This window comes from Elephas maximus, chromosome 8 (assembly GCF_024166365.1).
Source record: "Elephas maximus indicus isolate mEleMax1 chromosome 8, mEleMax1 primary haplotype, whole genome shotgun sequence".
Classification (NCBI taxonomy): Eukaryota; Metazoa; Chordata; class Mammalia; order Proboscidea; family Elephantidae; genus Elephas; species Elephas maximus.
In genome coordinates, this window is record NC_064826.1 from 120546842 (window position 1) to 120562750 (window position 15909).

General features: G+C 43.5%; 1 protein-coding gene across 1 annotated transcript; it reads left to right on the forward strand.

Annotated features, from left to right (window-relative positions):
- Window positions 1-12007: 12007 nt before the first annotated feature.
- On the forward strand, window positions 12008-14882 carry TMED4 (transmembrane p24 trafficking protein 4). Its single transcript, XM_049894233.1, has 5 exons — window positions 12008-12196; window positions 12521-12621; window positions 12853-12978; window positions 13250-13396; window positions 13844-14882. Exons 1-5 carry the CDS (start codon window positions 12037-12039, stop codon window positions 13991-13993), a joined length of 684 nt encoding a protein of 227 aa, XP_049750190.1. The 5' UTR covers window positions 12008-12036; the 3' UTR covers window positions 13994-14882.
- Window positions 14883-15909: the final 1027 nt, after the last annotated feature.

Genomic DNA, 15909 nt, shown 5'->3' on the forward strand with positions numbered 1-15909 from the left:
GTGTTTGTGCATTGTTAGTTGTGTTTTGTTTTCTGATTATGCCCTGTATTAGGACTACTAGCATTGTCTCTATTTTTTCTTCCATGATCTTTATTGTTTTAGATTTTATATTTAGGTCTTTGATCAATTTTGAGTTACTTTTTGTGCATAGTGTAAGGGATGGGCCTTGTTTCTTTTCTTTTTTGTAGATGGATATCCAGTTATGCCAGCACCATTTGTCAAAGAGACTGTCTTTTCTCCATTTAACAAACTTCGGGCTTTTGTCAAATATCAGCTGCTCATAGGTAGATGAATTTATGTCTGGATTCTCAATTCTGTTCCATTGGTCTATGTATCTGATGTTGTACCAGTACCAGGCTGTTTTGACTACCGTGGTGGTATAATAGGCTCCAAAATCAGGTAGTGTGAGGCCTCCCACTTTGTTCTTCTTCAGTAATGCTTAACTTATCCAGGGCCTCTTCCTTTTCCATATGAAGTTGGTGATTTGTTTCTCCATCTTGTTAAAAAAAATGTCGTTGGAATTTGGATTGGGATTGCAATGTATCTGTAGATCTCTTTGGGTAGCATTGACATTTTCACAATGTTGAGTCTTCCTATCCATGAGCAAGGTATATTTTTCCACTTGTGTAGGTCTCTTTTGGTTCCTTACAATAGTGTCTTATAGTTTTCTTTGTATAGGAATTTTTACTTCTCTGGTTAGATTTACTCCTAAGTATTTTATGTTTTGGGGGGGGGCTATTGTAAATGGTATTGATTTGGTGATATCTTTTTTGAAGCTCTCTTTGATGGTATAGAGGAATCCAACTGATTTTTGTATGTTTATCTTGTATCTTAATACTTTGCTGAAATCTCCTATTAGTTCCAGTAGTTTTCTCTGTGTATAAGATCATATCATGTGCAAATAGAGACACTTTTACTTCTTCCTTACTAATTTGGATGCCTTTTACTTCTTTTTCTTGCCTTATTGTTCTGGCTATGACCTCCACCACAATGTTGAATAAGAGTGGTGATAAAGGGCATCCTTGTCTGGTTCCTTTTATAAGGGAAATGTATTCAGACTTTCTCCATTTAGGATGATGTTGGCTGTTGGTTTTGTAAAATGCCTTTATTTTGTTGAGGAATTTCCCTTCGATTCCAATTTTGCTGAGAGTTTTTATCATGCATGGGTGTTGGACTTTCTGCATCAATTGATAAGATCATGGGGTTTTTTACATTTATTTATGTGATGGATTGCATTAATTGTTTTTCTAATGTTGGACCATGCCTGGTATGAGTCCCACTTGGTCATAGTGAATTTTTTTTGATATGTTGTTGGCTTCTATTGGGTAGAATTTTGTTGAGGGTTTTTGTGTCTGTGTTCATGAGAGATAGGTCTGTAATTTTCCTTTTTTGTGGTATCTGTACCAGAGGTTATGCTGGTTTCATAGAATGAGTTTGGGACTATTCCATCATTTTCTATGCTCTGAAATACCTTTGGTAGTAGTGGTGTTAACTCTTCTCTGAAAGTCTGGTAGAATTCTCCAGTGAAGCAGTCAGGGCCAGGGCTTTTTTTTGTTGTTGGGAGTTTTTAATTGCCTCTTCAATCTCTTCTTTTGTTATAGATTTATTTAGTTGTTTGGCCTCTGTTTGCGTTAGTTTAGGTAGGTAGTGTGTTTCTGGAAATTTGTCCATTTCCTCTAGGTTTTCAAATTTGTTGGAGAATGGTTTTCCATAGTATTCTGTCATGATTCTTTTAATTTCAGTTGGGTCTGTGGTGATACCACCCATCTCATTTCCCATTTGGGTTATTTGCTTCCTCTCGTGTTTTTCTTTTGTCATTTTGGTCAGTGGTTTATTGATTTTGTTGATCTTTTGGTCGGGTTAACTCTTCCAATTGTTTTTCTATTCTCTATTTCATTTATATCTGCTCTAATTTTCATTATTTCCTTTCTTCTGGTGCCCGTGGGCTTCTTTTGCTGCTCTCTTTCTATTTGATCGAGTTGTAGTGTTAATGTTTTGATTTTGGCCCTTTCTTCTTTTTGGATGTATTTATTGTTGTAAATTGACCTCTGAGCACTGCTTTTGCTGTGTCCCAAAAGCTCTGGTAGGATGTGTTTTCATTCTCATTTGATTCTGTGAATTTCTTTATTCCACCCTTGATTTCTTCACTAACCCAGTAGTTTTTGAGCAAGATGTTGTTTAGTTTCCATGTATTTGATTTTTTTGCTTGCTCTTTCTGCTACTGATTTCTACTTTTATGGCTTTATGGTAAGAAAAGATGCCTTGTGATATCTCAATGTTTTAGATTCTGTTAAGGCTTGCTTTGTGGCCTAGCATGTGGTCTATTCTGGAGAATGTTCCATGTGCATTGTTAAAGAGTGTATACTTGGTTGCTCTTAGGTGGAGTGTTCTGTATACATCTATGAGATCAAGTTGTTTGACTGTGGCATTTAGATCTTCCATGCCTTTATTGAGCTTCTTTCTGTTCTGTCCTTCACAAAAAAGTGTTATGTGGAAGTCTCCCGCTATTATTGTGGAGCTGTCTATTTCTCTTTTCAATGGCATTAGTTCGTTTTATGTATGTTGGAGCCCTGCTCTTGGTTGTGTAAATATTTATTATGGTTATGTCCTCCTGTAGTGACCCTTTAATTATTCTTTGTATCTTTGAGTCTAAGGTGTGTCTCTTATAAGCAGCAGATAGACAGATCGTGTTTTTTGTGCATTCTGCTACTGTCTCTTTACTGGTGCATTTAGTCCATTAACATTCAGCATACTTATTGATAGGTCTGAGTTTAGTGCTGTCATTTTGATGTATTTTTTTGTGTGTGTTGACAGTTTCTTTGTTCTGCCTAATTTTATGTGCTGGGTCAGTTTATGTATTTTCTTTTCATCTTTTTCATTGTTGTTGGTTTTGTATTTGCTGAGTCTTTATGTTTTTATTCTTTTTTATTTTGATGTGTAGGATTGTTAGTTTTCCTTATGGTTACCTTAATATTTACCTCTATTTTTCTAAGTTTAAACAAATCTTTTATTTCTTGATATCACCTTGACCTCCTCTCCATATGAAAGTTCTACAACTACATTATTTAGTCCCTCTTTTTTGTTTTAATATTGTCATCTTTTACATATTGATGTTTCTGTTTCCCTATTTTCAGTGTTTTAGCTTTGATTTATTTTTCTGACTTCCCTATTTGGGTTGATATTTGGTTGTTCTATCCTGTGTTCTAGTCATAGGTTGTGCCTTAGTCATCTAGTGCTGCTATAACAGAAATACCACAAATGGGTGGCTTTAACAAACAGAAATTAATTTTCTCCCAGTCTAGTAAGCTAGAGGTCCAAATTCAGGGCATCAGCTCCAGGGGAGGGATTTCTCTCTCTGTTGGCTCTGGAGGATGGTCCTTGTCATCAATATTCCCCTGGACTAGGAGCTTCTCCGTGCAGGAAACCCAGGTGCAAAGGATGTGCTCTGCTCCTGGCACTGCTTTCTTGGTGATATGAGGTCCCCATGTCTCTCTGCATGCTTCTCTCTTTTATACCTCAGAAGAGGTTGGCTTAAGACACTAATCTGGTAGCTCTCATAATATAACTGCCACTAATCCATCTCATTACACCATAGTGATAGGATTTACAACACATAGGGAAATCAAATGAGATGAGGAAATGGTAGACAATCATACAAGTTGACATTTTGGGGGAACACAGCTCAACTCATGACATTCTGCCCTTTGTCCCCCCAAAATTCATGTCCTTGCCACATGTAAAACATATTCACTCCATTATATCATGGTTAAAGTCTTAAATCAACTCCAAGTCCAAAATCCAAAAATTCTCCCTCATCTGTGAAACCTAGAATCCAATTTTTTGCTTCCAAAGTACAGTAGTGGAACAGGCACAAGCTAGACATTTCCATTACAAATGGGAGAAACTGGAGGGAAAGAAGGCATAACAGGCACCAAGCAAGTCAGCAGAACACATTACATTAGCCCTCAAGGCTTTAAAAATAATCCTTTGTTCTCTGAGACAATTTACACAATGGCCCTGCCCTCCAGACTCTAGGAACTGGCCACACTCTCCAGATTCTGAGTGGAGGCCCCACAGCTCTGGGCTTCAACTCCACCTTCCAGGCTCACTGGGACAGCAACTCTGCTCCCTTGGCTTTAGGAGCACCACTCTTCTAGTCCATCTGAGTGACAACTCCACCCTTAGAAACACCAGAGGCCGTGGCTCCTCCCTTTGAAACTGCAGAGGTCGAGGTCATGCCTTTTAAGACAGGCAGCTCGGCTTCCTGTGTTCCTTGTATTTTCAGCTTCTGCTTCCTGGTTCCTTGGCCTCTCAGCCCCTCAAGATTCATGCCTGCATCTGCCCTGCTGGGGCAAGTGTTCCAAAGCTCTGTAGCTGCACCAATAAATGCCTGGAAGTACCCCACTCTGCCAGTAAACTTTGGCCAGAAGGCACTAAGCTCTCTCACTCCATGGGTCAGCAAGCCTAGCTTCACTGATGAGTGCCCAGAGACACCCCACTCCACCAGGAAGCCTTCTTTGCACAGGCACTCAGCTCTCTCACTCCATGGGTCAGCTTCAGCACTGTCTGGTGCTGGTCTCCTGGCTCTGCTGCCTTCAGTTCTCTGCTACTGCCGCTTCTCTGTTGCTGCCAGTTCTCTGCTGCAGCCAGTCCTCTGCTGCTGTTGGTTCTCTGCTGCAGCCAGTCCTCTGCTGCTGTTGGTTCTCTGCTGCTGCTACTCCTCTATTCAGTTTCAAAACAGCTTCCACATTTTAGGTTATCTGTTAGAGCAGCACCGCACTTCTGGTACCAAATTCCATCTTAGTCATCTAGTGCTGCTATAATGGACATACCACAAGTGGATGGCTTTAACAAACAGAAATTTATTTTCTCACAGTCTAATAGGCTAGAAGTCCAAATTCAGGGCATCGCCTCCAGGGGAGGGCTTTTTCTCTCTGTTGGCTCTGGAGGCAGATCCTTTTCATCAATCTTCCCCTGGACTAGGAGCATCTGCTTGCAGGTACCCCAGGTCCAAAGGACGAACTCTGGTCTGGGCACTCCTTTTTTGGTAGTATGAGGTCCCCATGTCTCTCTTCTCGCTTCTCTTTTATATCTCAAAAAAGATTGGCTTAAGACACTATCTAATCTTGTAGATCTCATTAATATAACTGCCACTAATCCATCTCATTACATCATAGTGATAGGATTTACAACACATAGGGAAATCAGATCAGATGACAAAATGGCAAACAATCATGCAATACTGGGAATCATGATCTAGCCAAGTTGACAGACATTTTGGAGGGACACAATTCAATTTATGACAGGTTGTTATCTGATGTTATGGATTTTCTAATCAAAGGACTCCCTTTAGTGTTTCTTGTAATTTTGGTTTGGTTTTTTACAAATTTCCTTAGCTTGTGTTTATCTGGAAATGCCCTGATTTTGCCATCATATTTGATACAGTTTTGCTGGATATATAATTCTTGGCTGGCAATTTTTTTCCTTCAAGGCTTTATATATGTCATCTCATTGCCTTCTTACCTGCATGGTTTCTGCTGAGGAGTCAGAGTTTAGTCTTATTGACTCTCCTTTGTAGGTGACTTTTCATTTATCCCTAACTGCTTTTAAAATTCTCTATCTTTGGTTTTGGCAAATTTGATTTTAAGAAGTCTTGTTGATTTTCTGTTGGGATCTACCCTGTGTGGGGTTCGATGAGCTTCTTGGATAGATATCTTCTTATCTTTCATGATATCAGAGAAGTTTTCTGCCAACAAATCTTCAGTAATTCTCTCTGTTTTTCTGTTATGTTATCCTCCCTGTTCTAGTACTCTAATCAGTTCCACATACATCTTAGGGTTTATTTTTTTTAATTATTTATCTGATTTTTCTTTAAATTTATGTCAGGTGCTTTCTCTTTATCTCACTAATTTTGTCTTCCATTGCCTCAGTTTTGCTCCTGTGACTTTCTATTGAGTTGTCTAATTCCGGAATTTTATTGTTAATCTTCTGGTTTTGTTTGCTGTCTCTCTTTGGATCCTTGCAGCCTGTTAAATTTGTCATTACGCTCTTGTATAATCTTAAGCTCTTCTGTTACTTTGTCTGTGTGTTCCTTGGCTCGGTTTGCGTTTTGCCTGATATCTTCAAGAGCTCTGTACATTAATCTTTTGAATTCTACCTCCAGTAACTCCAAGATCTTATCTTCCTCCAGGATGTTCCTTGGTTCTTTGTTTTGGTGGCTTGCTGAAGCCATCATGGTCTGCCTCTTTATGTGATTTGATATTGTCTGTTGTCTCCAAGCCATCAATGTTATTATATTTATTTATTTTATGTTTGCTTACTGTATCCTAGCCTGTTTTCTTTTGATATGCCCAAATAGGCTGGTCATGTGAGCTATTTTGATTATTGGTGTCTTTGAAGCTCTCATGTCCTGTCACTGGGTGGATAGAGGTGTTACTAGGTTGTGAGCCCAGGAGTTGGTTTACTTTTCTTGTGTGGATTCAGCTCAGGTGCCTAGGTCATTGGTCACCAAGTGTGTGGTGCAGGCTCTTGCCTACAGTCCTCGATGGGCATGGCTACATAGGGGTGGCTGGAGTAGGTGCAGGTATCTGGCTAGAGTACGGGGTTATGTGTGGAGCAAGGTAGGAGGCTGAGAGCTGCTTCTGAGTGCCTGGGCGGAAAGCATATCCCTGTTCCCTAGAGCACATAGGTGGGTGAGTTTTGCAGCCAGACTTTGGGCATCCAATGCTGTTGGCTGTAAGGACTACGAGGCACCACTTATTCTTGGTCCCCTGTCGCGGGTGGCTCAGTGGAGTAGGTGGAGCCACCAGTCCTCAGGTCCCAGAAGTGGGTAGGTAAGGAGATTGCTTAAAGGGCAGGGCAGTGTCAAATGTCATGAATCTGCCACTCTCCCTTAGCTGTTGCAGTTGAAAATAGGCGTCGGGTATATACCCTATTGTACTGTGCTAATGAGGACCTATGCTGTTAAAATGAGCCCACCCACATCTATGCAGGGTTTATAGGCATTCAAAGTTTGTGGACCCCTTATGCCTATGCCTGGGCAAAGGGGCTGTGCCTGCCCTGAGTTCCCAGTTTAGGGGAATTGGCAGACTGTTTTTTCCTGTTTGTTAATTTGTTCCCTCTCCAAAGCCACAATGGCTCAGGGTGCGCAATGGGTCCCACTTCTGGCCTAGGGGGTGCAGCAATCACTGAAGCTGGCCCAGGACTGAAGTAGAGTGGGAAGGGGTGGGTAAATGGAAGAGAGGCACCTCCCAGAGGGGGTAAGTTTGATCCCCCATGGCAGGTTAGACGCTTGCACTTAACTTTCACAGATTCAGTGCTGCTTCTCCCTGGTTCTGGAGACTTGAGCACACTCTCTTTCACTTCGTTTCTCGAGGTGTGGAAAACGCATTCCATGCACTACTGCTTGCCTCAGCCCATGCCACCCAGCCTGCAGGGTGCTGGCCAGGTCAGGTCTGGCAAATCTTTGCTGCTTCTGAACTGTCTCTTCCTCCCCGTCGCTCAGTTCGACTCCTCGACTTTGTCTTTGATGTTCAGGATTCCTAGATTGTCATATGTAATCAATTTACTTGTTTTTGGGGGGGGGTTTGTGTTGTAAAAGGGACCACAGGAAGCATCTGACTGCTCTGCCATCTTGGGCTCACCTCCTTATTTTTTAAATACTTCAAATTTTGTTGGGTGTGATAATGATACTTTTTCAAGTCATCATCAAGACACATACTGAAGTATTTACAGATGAAATGATATGTCTAGGATTTGCTTTAAAATACTTCAGAAAAAAAAGTGCGCTGAGGGACAGATGAAACAAGAATGGCAGAAAATTTATCACTGTTGAAACTGAATCATGAGTATATAAAAGTTCACGTAACTATGAGAGGGGCAGTGTGAGAAAGAGATTGTAGGGCCGTAATGTCCTGGGTATTATAGTATTGTTTCTACATGGCTTGCGTAGTTAGTTTTCGCATACTCCAGTGGTTTTGTGATTTGTGGTTTGTTTCCTCTCTTCCCTCTCCCATTCTCCATTATTCTGTGAAGTTTAAAATTAACCTATGTTCCTCTTGAACGAGCAGAACAACAATCAATAAGATCTGGGACAAGGCAACTCAACAATGGGAGCCCATCATGTGGCTGAAATTAGGATGGCATCAGAGGACAGCTAAAGAATACCCACAGAAGGTCAACATGCCTCTACCTCAAAGGGGAACTGCTATTCTCAAGATTCTTTAAGCCTAAGCCCCAACCCTATAAAACCCTCCAGTTGGTCTCCAGCAGACAGACAGACTTTGAAGGAACCCCTTCCCATCTCTCTCTTCTATACCAGTATACAATAAAGCCCTTTTGCTGCTTACCTCACCCCTGTCTCAGTATTGGTTTTGCAGCAGGCGGTTCGAATCCATGTTTTAAGGTAACAACTATTCTCTCTACTTTCATGTGTTTGGAAATTCTTTTAATAAAATGCTAAAAACATGCAAAATGTTAATAGGTGCAATGTTGTGCAGGGAAAGGGAGGAGATGACAACTCTCTATATGTTGTACCCAATTTTCCTGTAAACCTAAAACTTCTCTAAAAAAGACTTCTTAAAAAAAGGTTAAAAACGAAGTTTCAACTTTCCTTCATTCTAATACCACGTCCAATAAGCAACTTCCTAGGCTGATTTTTATCTTCCTCTGTATTACAAAAATTATACCTATGACTACGGAAGATAGACATACCCCATATCCTACTCATTCCTAGTTTCCCTCGTACCTCCCTTTCCCTCAGTTTCCTTAGCCCAGATTTTTCAGTCTCATTTCCACCAGTTTGTTCAAAGAATGGAGGAGGAGAATGAGTCAGAGAAGTTGGGGAGAAAGAGGTGTGAGCAACAGAGAGGTCAAGTATACTAAAGTTGAAGAGTATCCCCAACTAGATTTGGATACCCACTACTGTCGAGTTGATTCCAACTCATAGCAAACTGGCTGCTTGGCTGCTGAATGTGGCTAGAAACTGTGCTTTGTTGTCTGTTCTGTGAGGCAAAAGTTGAGCTAAATTTTTAGTATTCAAAAATCAGGAGATTTCATACCAAAATCCACATCAGGAACTCTGGCAGCACTGGGCTTGCTTTCCTTATCAAAGAACTGCTGCGGTTCAGGAAGATTGGGCTTAAAAAGGTTCTTTAAATGTCACAGGACATTTTTTTGGTTCAATCCCAGCTCTTATGGGATAAACAGGTAGTAGCATGTAGAACACTAAGCTCGCTAAGAAAAATATGACCACATCTCCCATGTGTTTGTCTGCAGCAGGGAGGGCACACAAAAGCATGCAGTGGAGACCAGACATTCACCTCTCAAGGGCCCAGTGAGGCCACTGAGCCTGGTTTTATTCCACTGAATGTCTCTACTGTACTCCCTGGCTCAAGTCACTTACAGGCCAGTGAAGAGGACACACACATCCCAGCTATGAAACACAGGATAGTGAGAGTACATGAATTACGGTGACTGTATTTTCCAAATCTTCACAAAGCGAACAAAAGTGAATAAATTGAGATTACAAGTAGAGCGAGAAAACAGTCAGTGATGGGGCTGGGGATATGAAAATGAAATAGACTCCAAGCCCTGCCCTGGAAGAGCATAGTGAGTGAAAATTTGGTACTGAGACTGTTGTATATATATCTCAGATCTCTCTCCCATCACTTCTCCCGTCCCTATCAATGTCAGCATCTCGTCAGGAGCGTAACAACCACCTTCTGACAAGCTTCTCTACTGTTACTCTGTCTAGTTGTAATCATTCTCCACAGTGCAGCCAAAGTAATTTTTTTTTTACCTGCAAGTTCTTCTGTATCTCTGAGGACTTAAAAAACAAAATCCCACAATACCATAATCACATGCAACAAAATCAATAATTCCTTAACGTAAGTGTTAATAAACCCATTGCCATCCAGTCGATTCTGACTCATAGCAGCCCTATAGGGCAGAGTAGAACTACCCCATAGGGTTTCCAAGGAGCAGCTGGTGGATTCGAACTGCTGACCTTTCGGTTAGCAGCCGAGCTCTTACCACTGCACCACCAAGGCTCCTATCGTATAACACCTATGTCCATATTAGAGCCCCCCACTGGCTCAAAAATGTTTTCTTGGTGGTTGGTTTGAATCACAATCCATTTGGTTGCTGTCTCTTAAAGAAAAAAAAATTTTTTTTTTTTTGGTCTCTTAAGCCTCTTTTAATCCATAACCATCCTTCCTTCCCCATTTTTGCCATTTGTTTGTTGAAAAAACTTATCCTATAGAATTTCCAAAATTCTGGATTTGGTTGATTTCGTCCTCGTGGTGTCATGTGAAATGCTCCTTCAACTCCTGTATTTACCATAGTTAAACCAAAAGGCTTGACTAGTTTTAGGCTCTTTTGGAGTGGGGCAAGAATACTTCACAGGTGATGTTGTGTACTTCTACTGTACTTCTTCTGCATCATGTCATGAGGCAGGCACATCTGGTTGTCCCTCTCATGGATGTTCAAAATCATTGAGGTCAAGTGTTGTCAGCCTGATCCCTCCACTAGTGTATAAAACTCTCCATCAATCGTTCACCTAATGACTGTCTAGATTCATTATTTCATTATGGTTGTAAAATGGTGGATCCAGAGTACTCTTTTTAAAAGTTAGATTCTGGCAGTCGCACCCCAGGTGTTTAAACCCTTCAGCACTTTATTCAAAGTTTCAATTCTTTACCAGGCCCTTCATGTGCATCTGCATAATCTGATCCCCCCCCCCCCATCCTGTCAATCTTCCACTCAGCTGCTGCATTCTTAGCACAAGGAACATCTCAGAATCTATCACCTTGTATTTATTTGTTGGTGGTCACCTCAGCTCGGGGTGGGAAAGGCACCTGGGGTTTGTTGTAAGGGAAAAACATCACAAAGTTTAGTAAACCAAAAAGGAAGTTTTATTTGGCATATATTCAAAAAGACAAAGTTGGGAAGCGGACAAGCATGCTGCCGGAGCTAATGTCTGTCTGAATCCAAGGAAATACTACAGAACAGGCAAGAATGGGAAAATGGACAAGCATGCTGCCACAGCCACGTCTGCCTGAGTGCAGGGAATATCACAGAATAGACAGAAGTGGGAAAATGGACAAGCATGCTGCCACAGCCACGTCTGCCTGAGTGCAGGGAATATTACAGAATCATCAGTACATTATTAACATTACAAATGGGCAAAACCACTGAAAGCTTCACCTTTTCACAGATTGGCTAGAAACTGTCCCTCTCAGCAATCATTGCTCAGGTTTCAGTAACCGATAATCGGGAGGGTCTTCATTGGTCCAACAAATTTCTATTCACTAAATATTAATAGAAAAAAATAATTATGGAAAGTCTTTTGTGTTCTGGCTCATGTCAAAGGTTCCCTAAAAGACATTTTCCAAGATTATACTATCTATTGTTTTTATACCTCAGGGCCCAGTTGATGTGTCCTTATGAGTCCATCTGCAGCTGGGTCACACTCAAAGACAGGAAATAATGACCACAATATTATTTTCTAAATCAGGTTCTAGATTTTATTTACTAATATATTGTCAGCCCTGGTACAGTGAATGGAAAACGCTCAACACACATTAAGTATCTCTTGAACTTATTGTTAGTTGTTGCCCCCGAAAGTCAAGATGTATTTTCAGTCATAAGAGTACAAACACAAGGCTAGAAGGAGCGAGGTCTTCAGATTGGAGAGGTCCAGAGGCTGCAGGGAGAACGCACAACCGTCGACCTGGCTTCAAACTACTTCCGGGCTGGTCGTCTGCCTCTCGCGCTACAGGAACCTTACCTGGCACCGTTGCCCCTTATGCTCAGAGGTCCGGGCCATAGCCTTACCAGCGATTAGGGACAGATCGCGTGACCGAGGCCGAGGCAAAAGGCAGGCGGTCGTCGTCGCGCACGCATCCCGAACCCATTGCCGGCCTGGCGAATCGCCTGGGCGGAGCGGCCCGCGCAGGCGCGCTGGGCGGAGCGGCCCGCGCAGGCGCGCTGGGCGGAGCGGCCCGCGCAGGCGCGCTGGGCGGAGCGGCGCAAACGATGGCAGGTGTCGCGGCCCGGCAACTGCCGGCGATGGGGCGGTCGGCGGTGCTGCTCCTGGCGTTGTGCGCGGCGGGTGCGCGGGCGCTCTATTTCCACATTGGCGAGACCGAGAAGCGCTGCTTCATCGAAGAGATCCCGGACGAGACCATGGTCATCGGTCAGGCGGGCGTTGAGGGTGGAGGGGGCCCTTCTTTCTCTCCTCCCCGCCCGCGGCGCCCCTTCCTCCCTGCGCCGGCCGGCGGAGTCGCGGTGCTCCCGGGAGAGTTAGCCTGTGGCTCCCTGTCCAGCGCACCTGACCGTTCCCTGAGGAAAACAGACTAGCGGGCCGTCTGACCTAGCTGGGTTGGCCGGCCGGGCAGTGCCCGCTGCCTGGCGCCCCGAGGAGCCGCGAGTGCCGGCCTCAGCTGTACACACCTTGAGTGTAGGGAGCCGGGCGGATAAGGTGGCTTGGCGGGTTGTGATTGGTCTGTCTGCTCTACAGGGAATTATCGCACCCAAATGTGGGATAAGCAAAAAGAGGTCTTTCTGCCCTCAACCCCTGGCCTGGGGATGCATGTGGAAGTGAAGGACCCTGAAGGGAAGGTAAGGCCTCCGTACCACTGGGACCGCTGGCACGGGTGACTTGTAAAACAACATCAAATCCTTCTTAAATAGATCCCTGTGAATTGTTAAGAACTGGCTTTAGCATTGAGTTGAGGCCTCAGGGGACATGACACTATCCGTCCAGATACACTAAGTGGATACTTCGAGAGGTCAGGGTAAAGGTGAGGGCAGCTGGCTGGGGTGGGGTTGTCACTGACTCCTGTGTTGCAGGTGGTGCTGTCCCGGCAGTATGGTTCCGAGGGCCGCTTCACTTTCACTTCCCACACTCCTGGTGACCATCAGATCTGCCTGCACTCCAACTCTACCAGGATGGCTCTCTTTGCTGGTGGCAAACTGGTAAGAGCATTTTCTCATTGGCTGCAGCTTGGAATCTCTCATTTGTTTCCAAACATTTGATTTATTGCCATCATCACATGGGATGCTTTGTGGCACCGTCACTCCTGGGGAGACAGGGGATTGCCCTCTGTCCCACTCCAGGAACAAGAGTTGGTTACACTGAGACTACCTTTTAACCTGAACAGTCAGCAGCCTCACCATTCAGATAGTATCATGTCAAAGTGTTTCTGGCCTTATCGTTTTTGGGCTCCAACCCTGTGTTTTCATCTAGCGTGTGCATCTAGACATCCAGGCGGGGGAACATGCCAACAACTACCCTGAAATTGCTGCCAAGGATAAGCTGACAGAGCTACAGCTTCGAGCCCGCCAGTTGCTCGATCAGGTGGAGCAGATCCAGAAGGAGCAGGATTACCAGAGGGTGAGGGCATATCTTCTTGTACTTTGAGATGGCAGTTGACTTTATACCCACTAGACCTATTGGAAGTTTCTGCCTGGTGCCTTCGCCACTTGGGAGTTCAGCTCTTTAGAGAAAAGAATGTAGGATATCAGCCCAGACAGTCATTTTTAAGCTCTAAAGAAAATGAAGGCCTTAATAAAGCAAAGACAGTTTGTAATCAAGTAACAGGCACTGCCTCACCTGTTTTCCTTGGGTCTTGTTTGAAATGGTAGGAGCATGCTTGTGGAATGATAGAACTGTCACTTCCTTGGGGCAGTCTCAGTGGGGAAACAGTGGCATGGATCCACAGGCAGTATTTCAGAAGGCTTTTGGTCCTGGAGTTAAGTAGTATTACAAGAGAGAGGGACTTCACAGCAGCCTGGGAATGTTTCTCCTCCACATTTAATCTGTGTCCATTGCCCCATGCAGTATCGTGAAGAACGCTTCCGTCTGACCAGCGAGAGCACCAACCAGAGGGTCCTGTGGTGGTCCATTGCTCAGACTGTCATCCTCATTCTCACTGGCATCTGGCAGATGCGTCACCTTAAGAGTTTCTTTGAAGCCAAGAAGCTGGTGTAATGCTTTCTTCCCATATGACCCTTCCCTTTCATCTCAATACCTTGCCCATGCAATACTTTATTTACCTGGATTTTGAGGGGGAAAAAATGAAAAGAAAAATATACATAAGCTACGTTGGTTCCATCACAACAACCATTCAAATCAGCCCCTTGTTCACACTAGTTCTCAAGGACACAGGACATTGGTCAAAGCTTTCAAAATGCTTTCTTAGGATTTGTGAAGAGTCTGAACTGACCCAGGACTAAGTCTTGCAATATTTCCCTGTGTCGTTCCACAGAATGAACAAACGAAACATCTCTTCTACTCTGTTCATCTACTTATGCAGTAGGTGACTGGAAGGCCTTACCACGGAGGCCCCTGCCTCACTACTCCCTAGTCACTCCTGGGTTCACTCAGTTGCTTTGTGAATGTAAATAAGGGGCAGATCTTTGGCCTCAGAGGATTGAGTTTTTTTTATATATTAGAACTATTTTTTGATAAATTATATATTTTCCTGCCTAGTTGAAATGTGACTTCCTGTGTGTGAATAGCTGCAAACACCAATGCAGTCCCTTTTGCATTATGTTTTTCCACACGTTTTTGATAACTACCACAGCAGCTCAGTTCAGTGGTCCCCTAGGGCAGAAAGCAGATATCATAGCTGCTTGCAATGCCTTATCAGAGGACAAAGCAGAGCATTCTCTTGGATACCTGTGATTTCCATCACATAGAGCCTTGAAGTAAAAGGTAAGGTGATAACAGTTACAGAGCTAATAGAAGACTGACTGTATTCTTTACTCTCCTGTTTCCCTTAAATTTTATTTAAGGTGTGGTAAATGTTTTTTTCCTGAAAATCAGATTTGGTTCTTTATACAGATTTTTCCAGTGAAATAAAATTTGTTGTACTAGCTGTGTTTGAAATGAAGTGAGAGGTTGTGGGCAGAGGGAAGGCATGGGGGGGAATGAAGGAAAGGCTTCTGGCTAGGAATGCCTCTGAGGATGACCTGCTGTGGACCTGTGTGTAGACTTGTGGGGCTAGGATTGGTCTGAACAGGCCAGTCTCGGGGGGCGGGGGGTATGGCAATGGACTGGTTGCTCCCCTATTCACAAAGGTGAACCAAGTAGACACATGAGCAAGGAATTCTGTGAGGAAATTAAGTACTGGTTTTTTTCTTAGCCCCAGGCATCATAAATTTGAATAGATCATAGCACACTTCCCTCATGCCCTGCTGTTTAAAACTTAATACCATTAGTTACTGATTCTCGATAATTTATTTTGTTTTTTTATTTATTAAAGAAAAATGTTTATCTAAATTCTTCCCCTCCCATTTTTAGTTCTGTTTATGTCTTATACTATTCCTTATATATAATCATGTACCCTATAACGTCCATTTGGGCAATGTCTGACTACATATACGTCTGGTCCCGTGAGGGCCCTCCAGGTGATACGCACAGCAAGAACAGGTGTCTCTGCTGCTGGGAGGAGGGGGCACCCGATCTTGCTCCTGAGCACCCAAGGTCAGCAGGCATCTCGGGGCCTGGCCAGGGTGGCGGTCCTGGGTCTCATAGACCACTCCCCTGCTGCCCTGGCCTGTGCCCAGAGCCTCTTTGCTGTGATCTTCTTGGGGGTGCGGGGCGGTGTGCGTGCACTGGGTGGGACCCTGCCAAGCGCTCACTTGAGACATCCATCTGCAGTGGGAGCTACCTGGGCTGCAAGCTACACAACAGCCCTCGGACCCTGGGAGTTCGGGAGCTCCTGGGCCTGTGGGCCCAGGTGTTCGCACAAAACCCAAATCACAGAACATCCTATTTCACAGACCATATCATGGACATTAAGCAACACGACTGTATATATGTTTATACTTATATAAGTACATGCAATTTAGTTTTATGGTTAATATTTTTGTAAGCATTTAAAAATTTCTATGTATTCATAT

Bases quoted from the DNA above. Each gene is read 5' to 3' on its own strand.
- TMED4 (XM_049894233.1), top strand. From the start codon at position 12,037: ATGGCAGGTGTCGCGGCCCGGCAACTGCCGGCGATGGGGCGGTCGGCG. The intron at 12,197-12,520 runs GTCAGGCGGGCG...TCTGCTCTACAG, and splicing joins GGACGAGACCATGGTCATCG to GGAATTATCGCACCCAAATG. The intron at 13,397-13,843 runs GTGAGGGCATAT...TGCCCCATGCAG, and splicing joins AGGAGCAGGATTACCAGAGG to TATCGTGAAGAACGCTTCCG.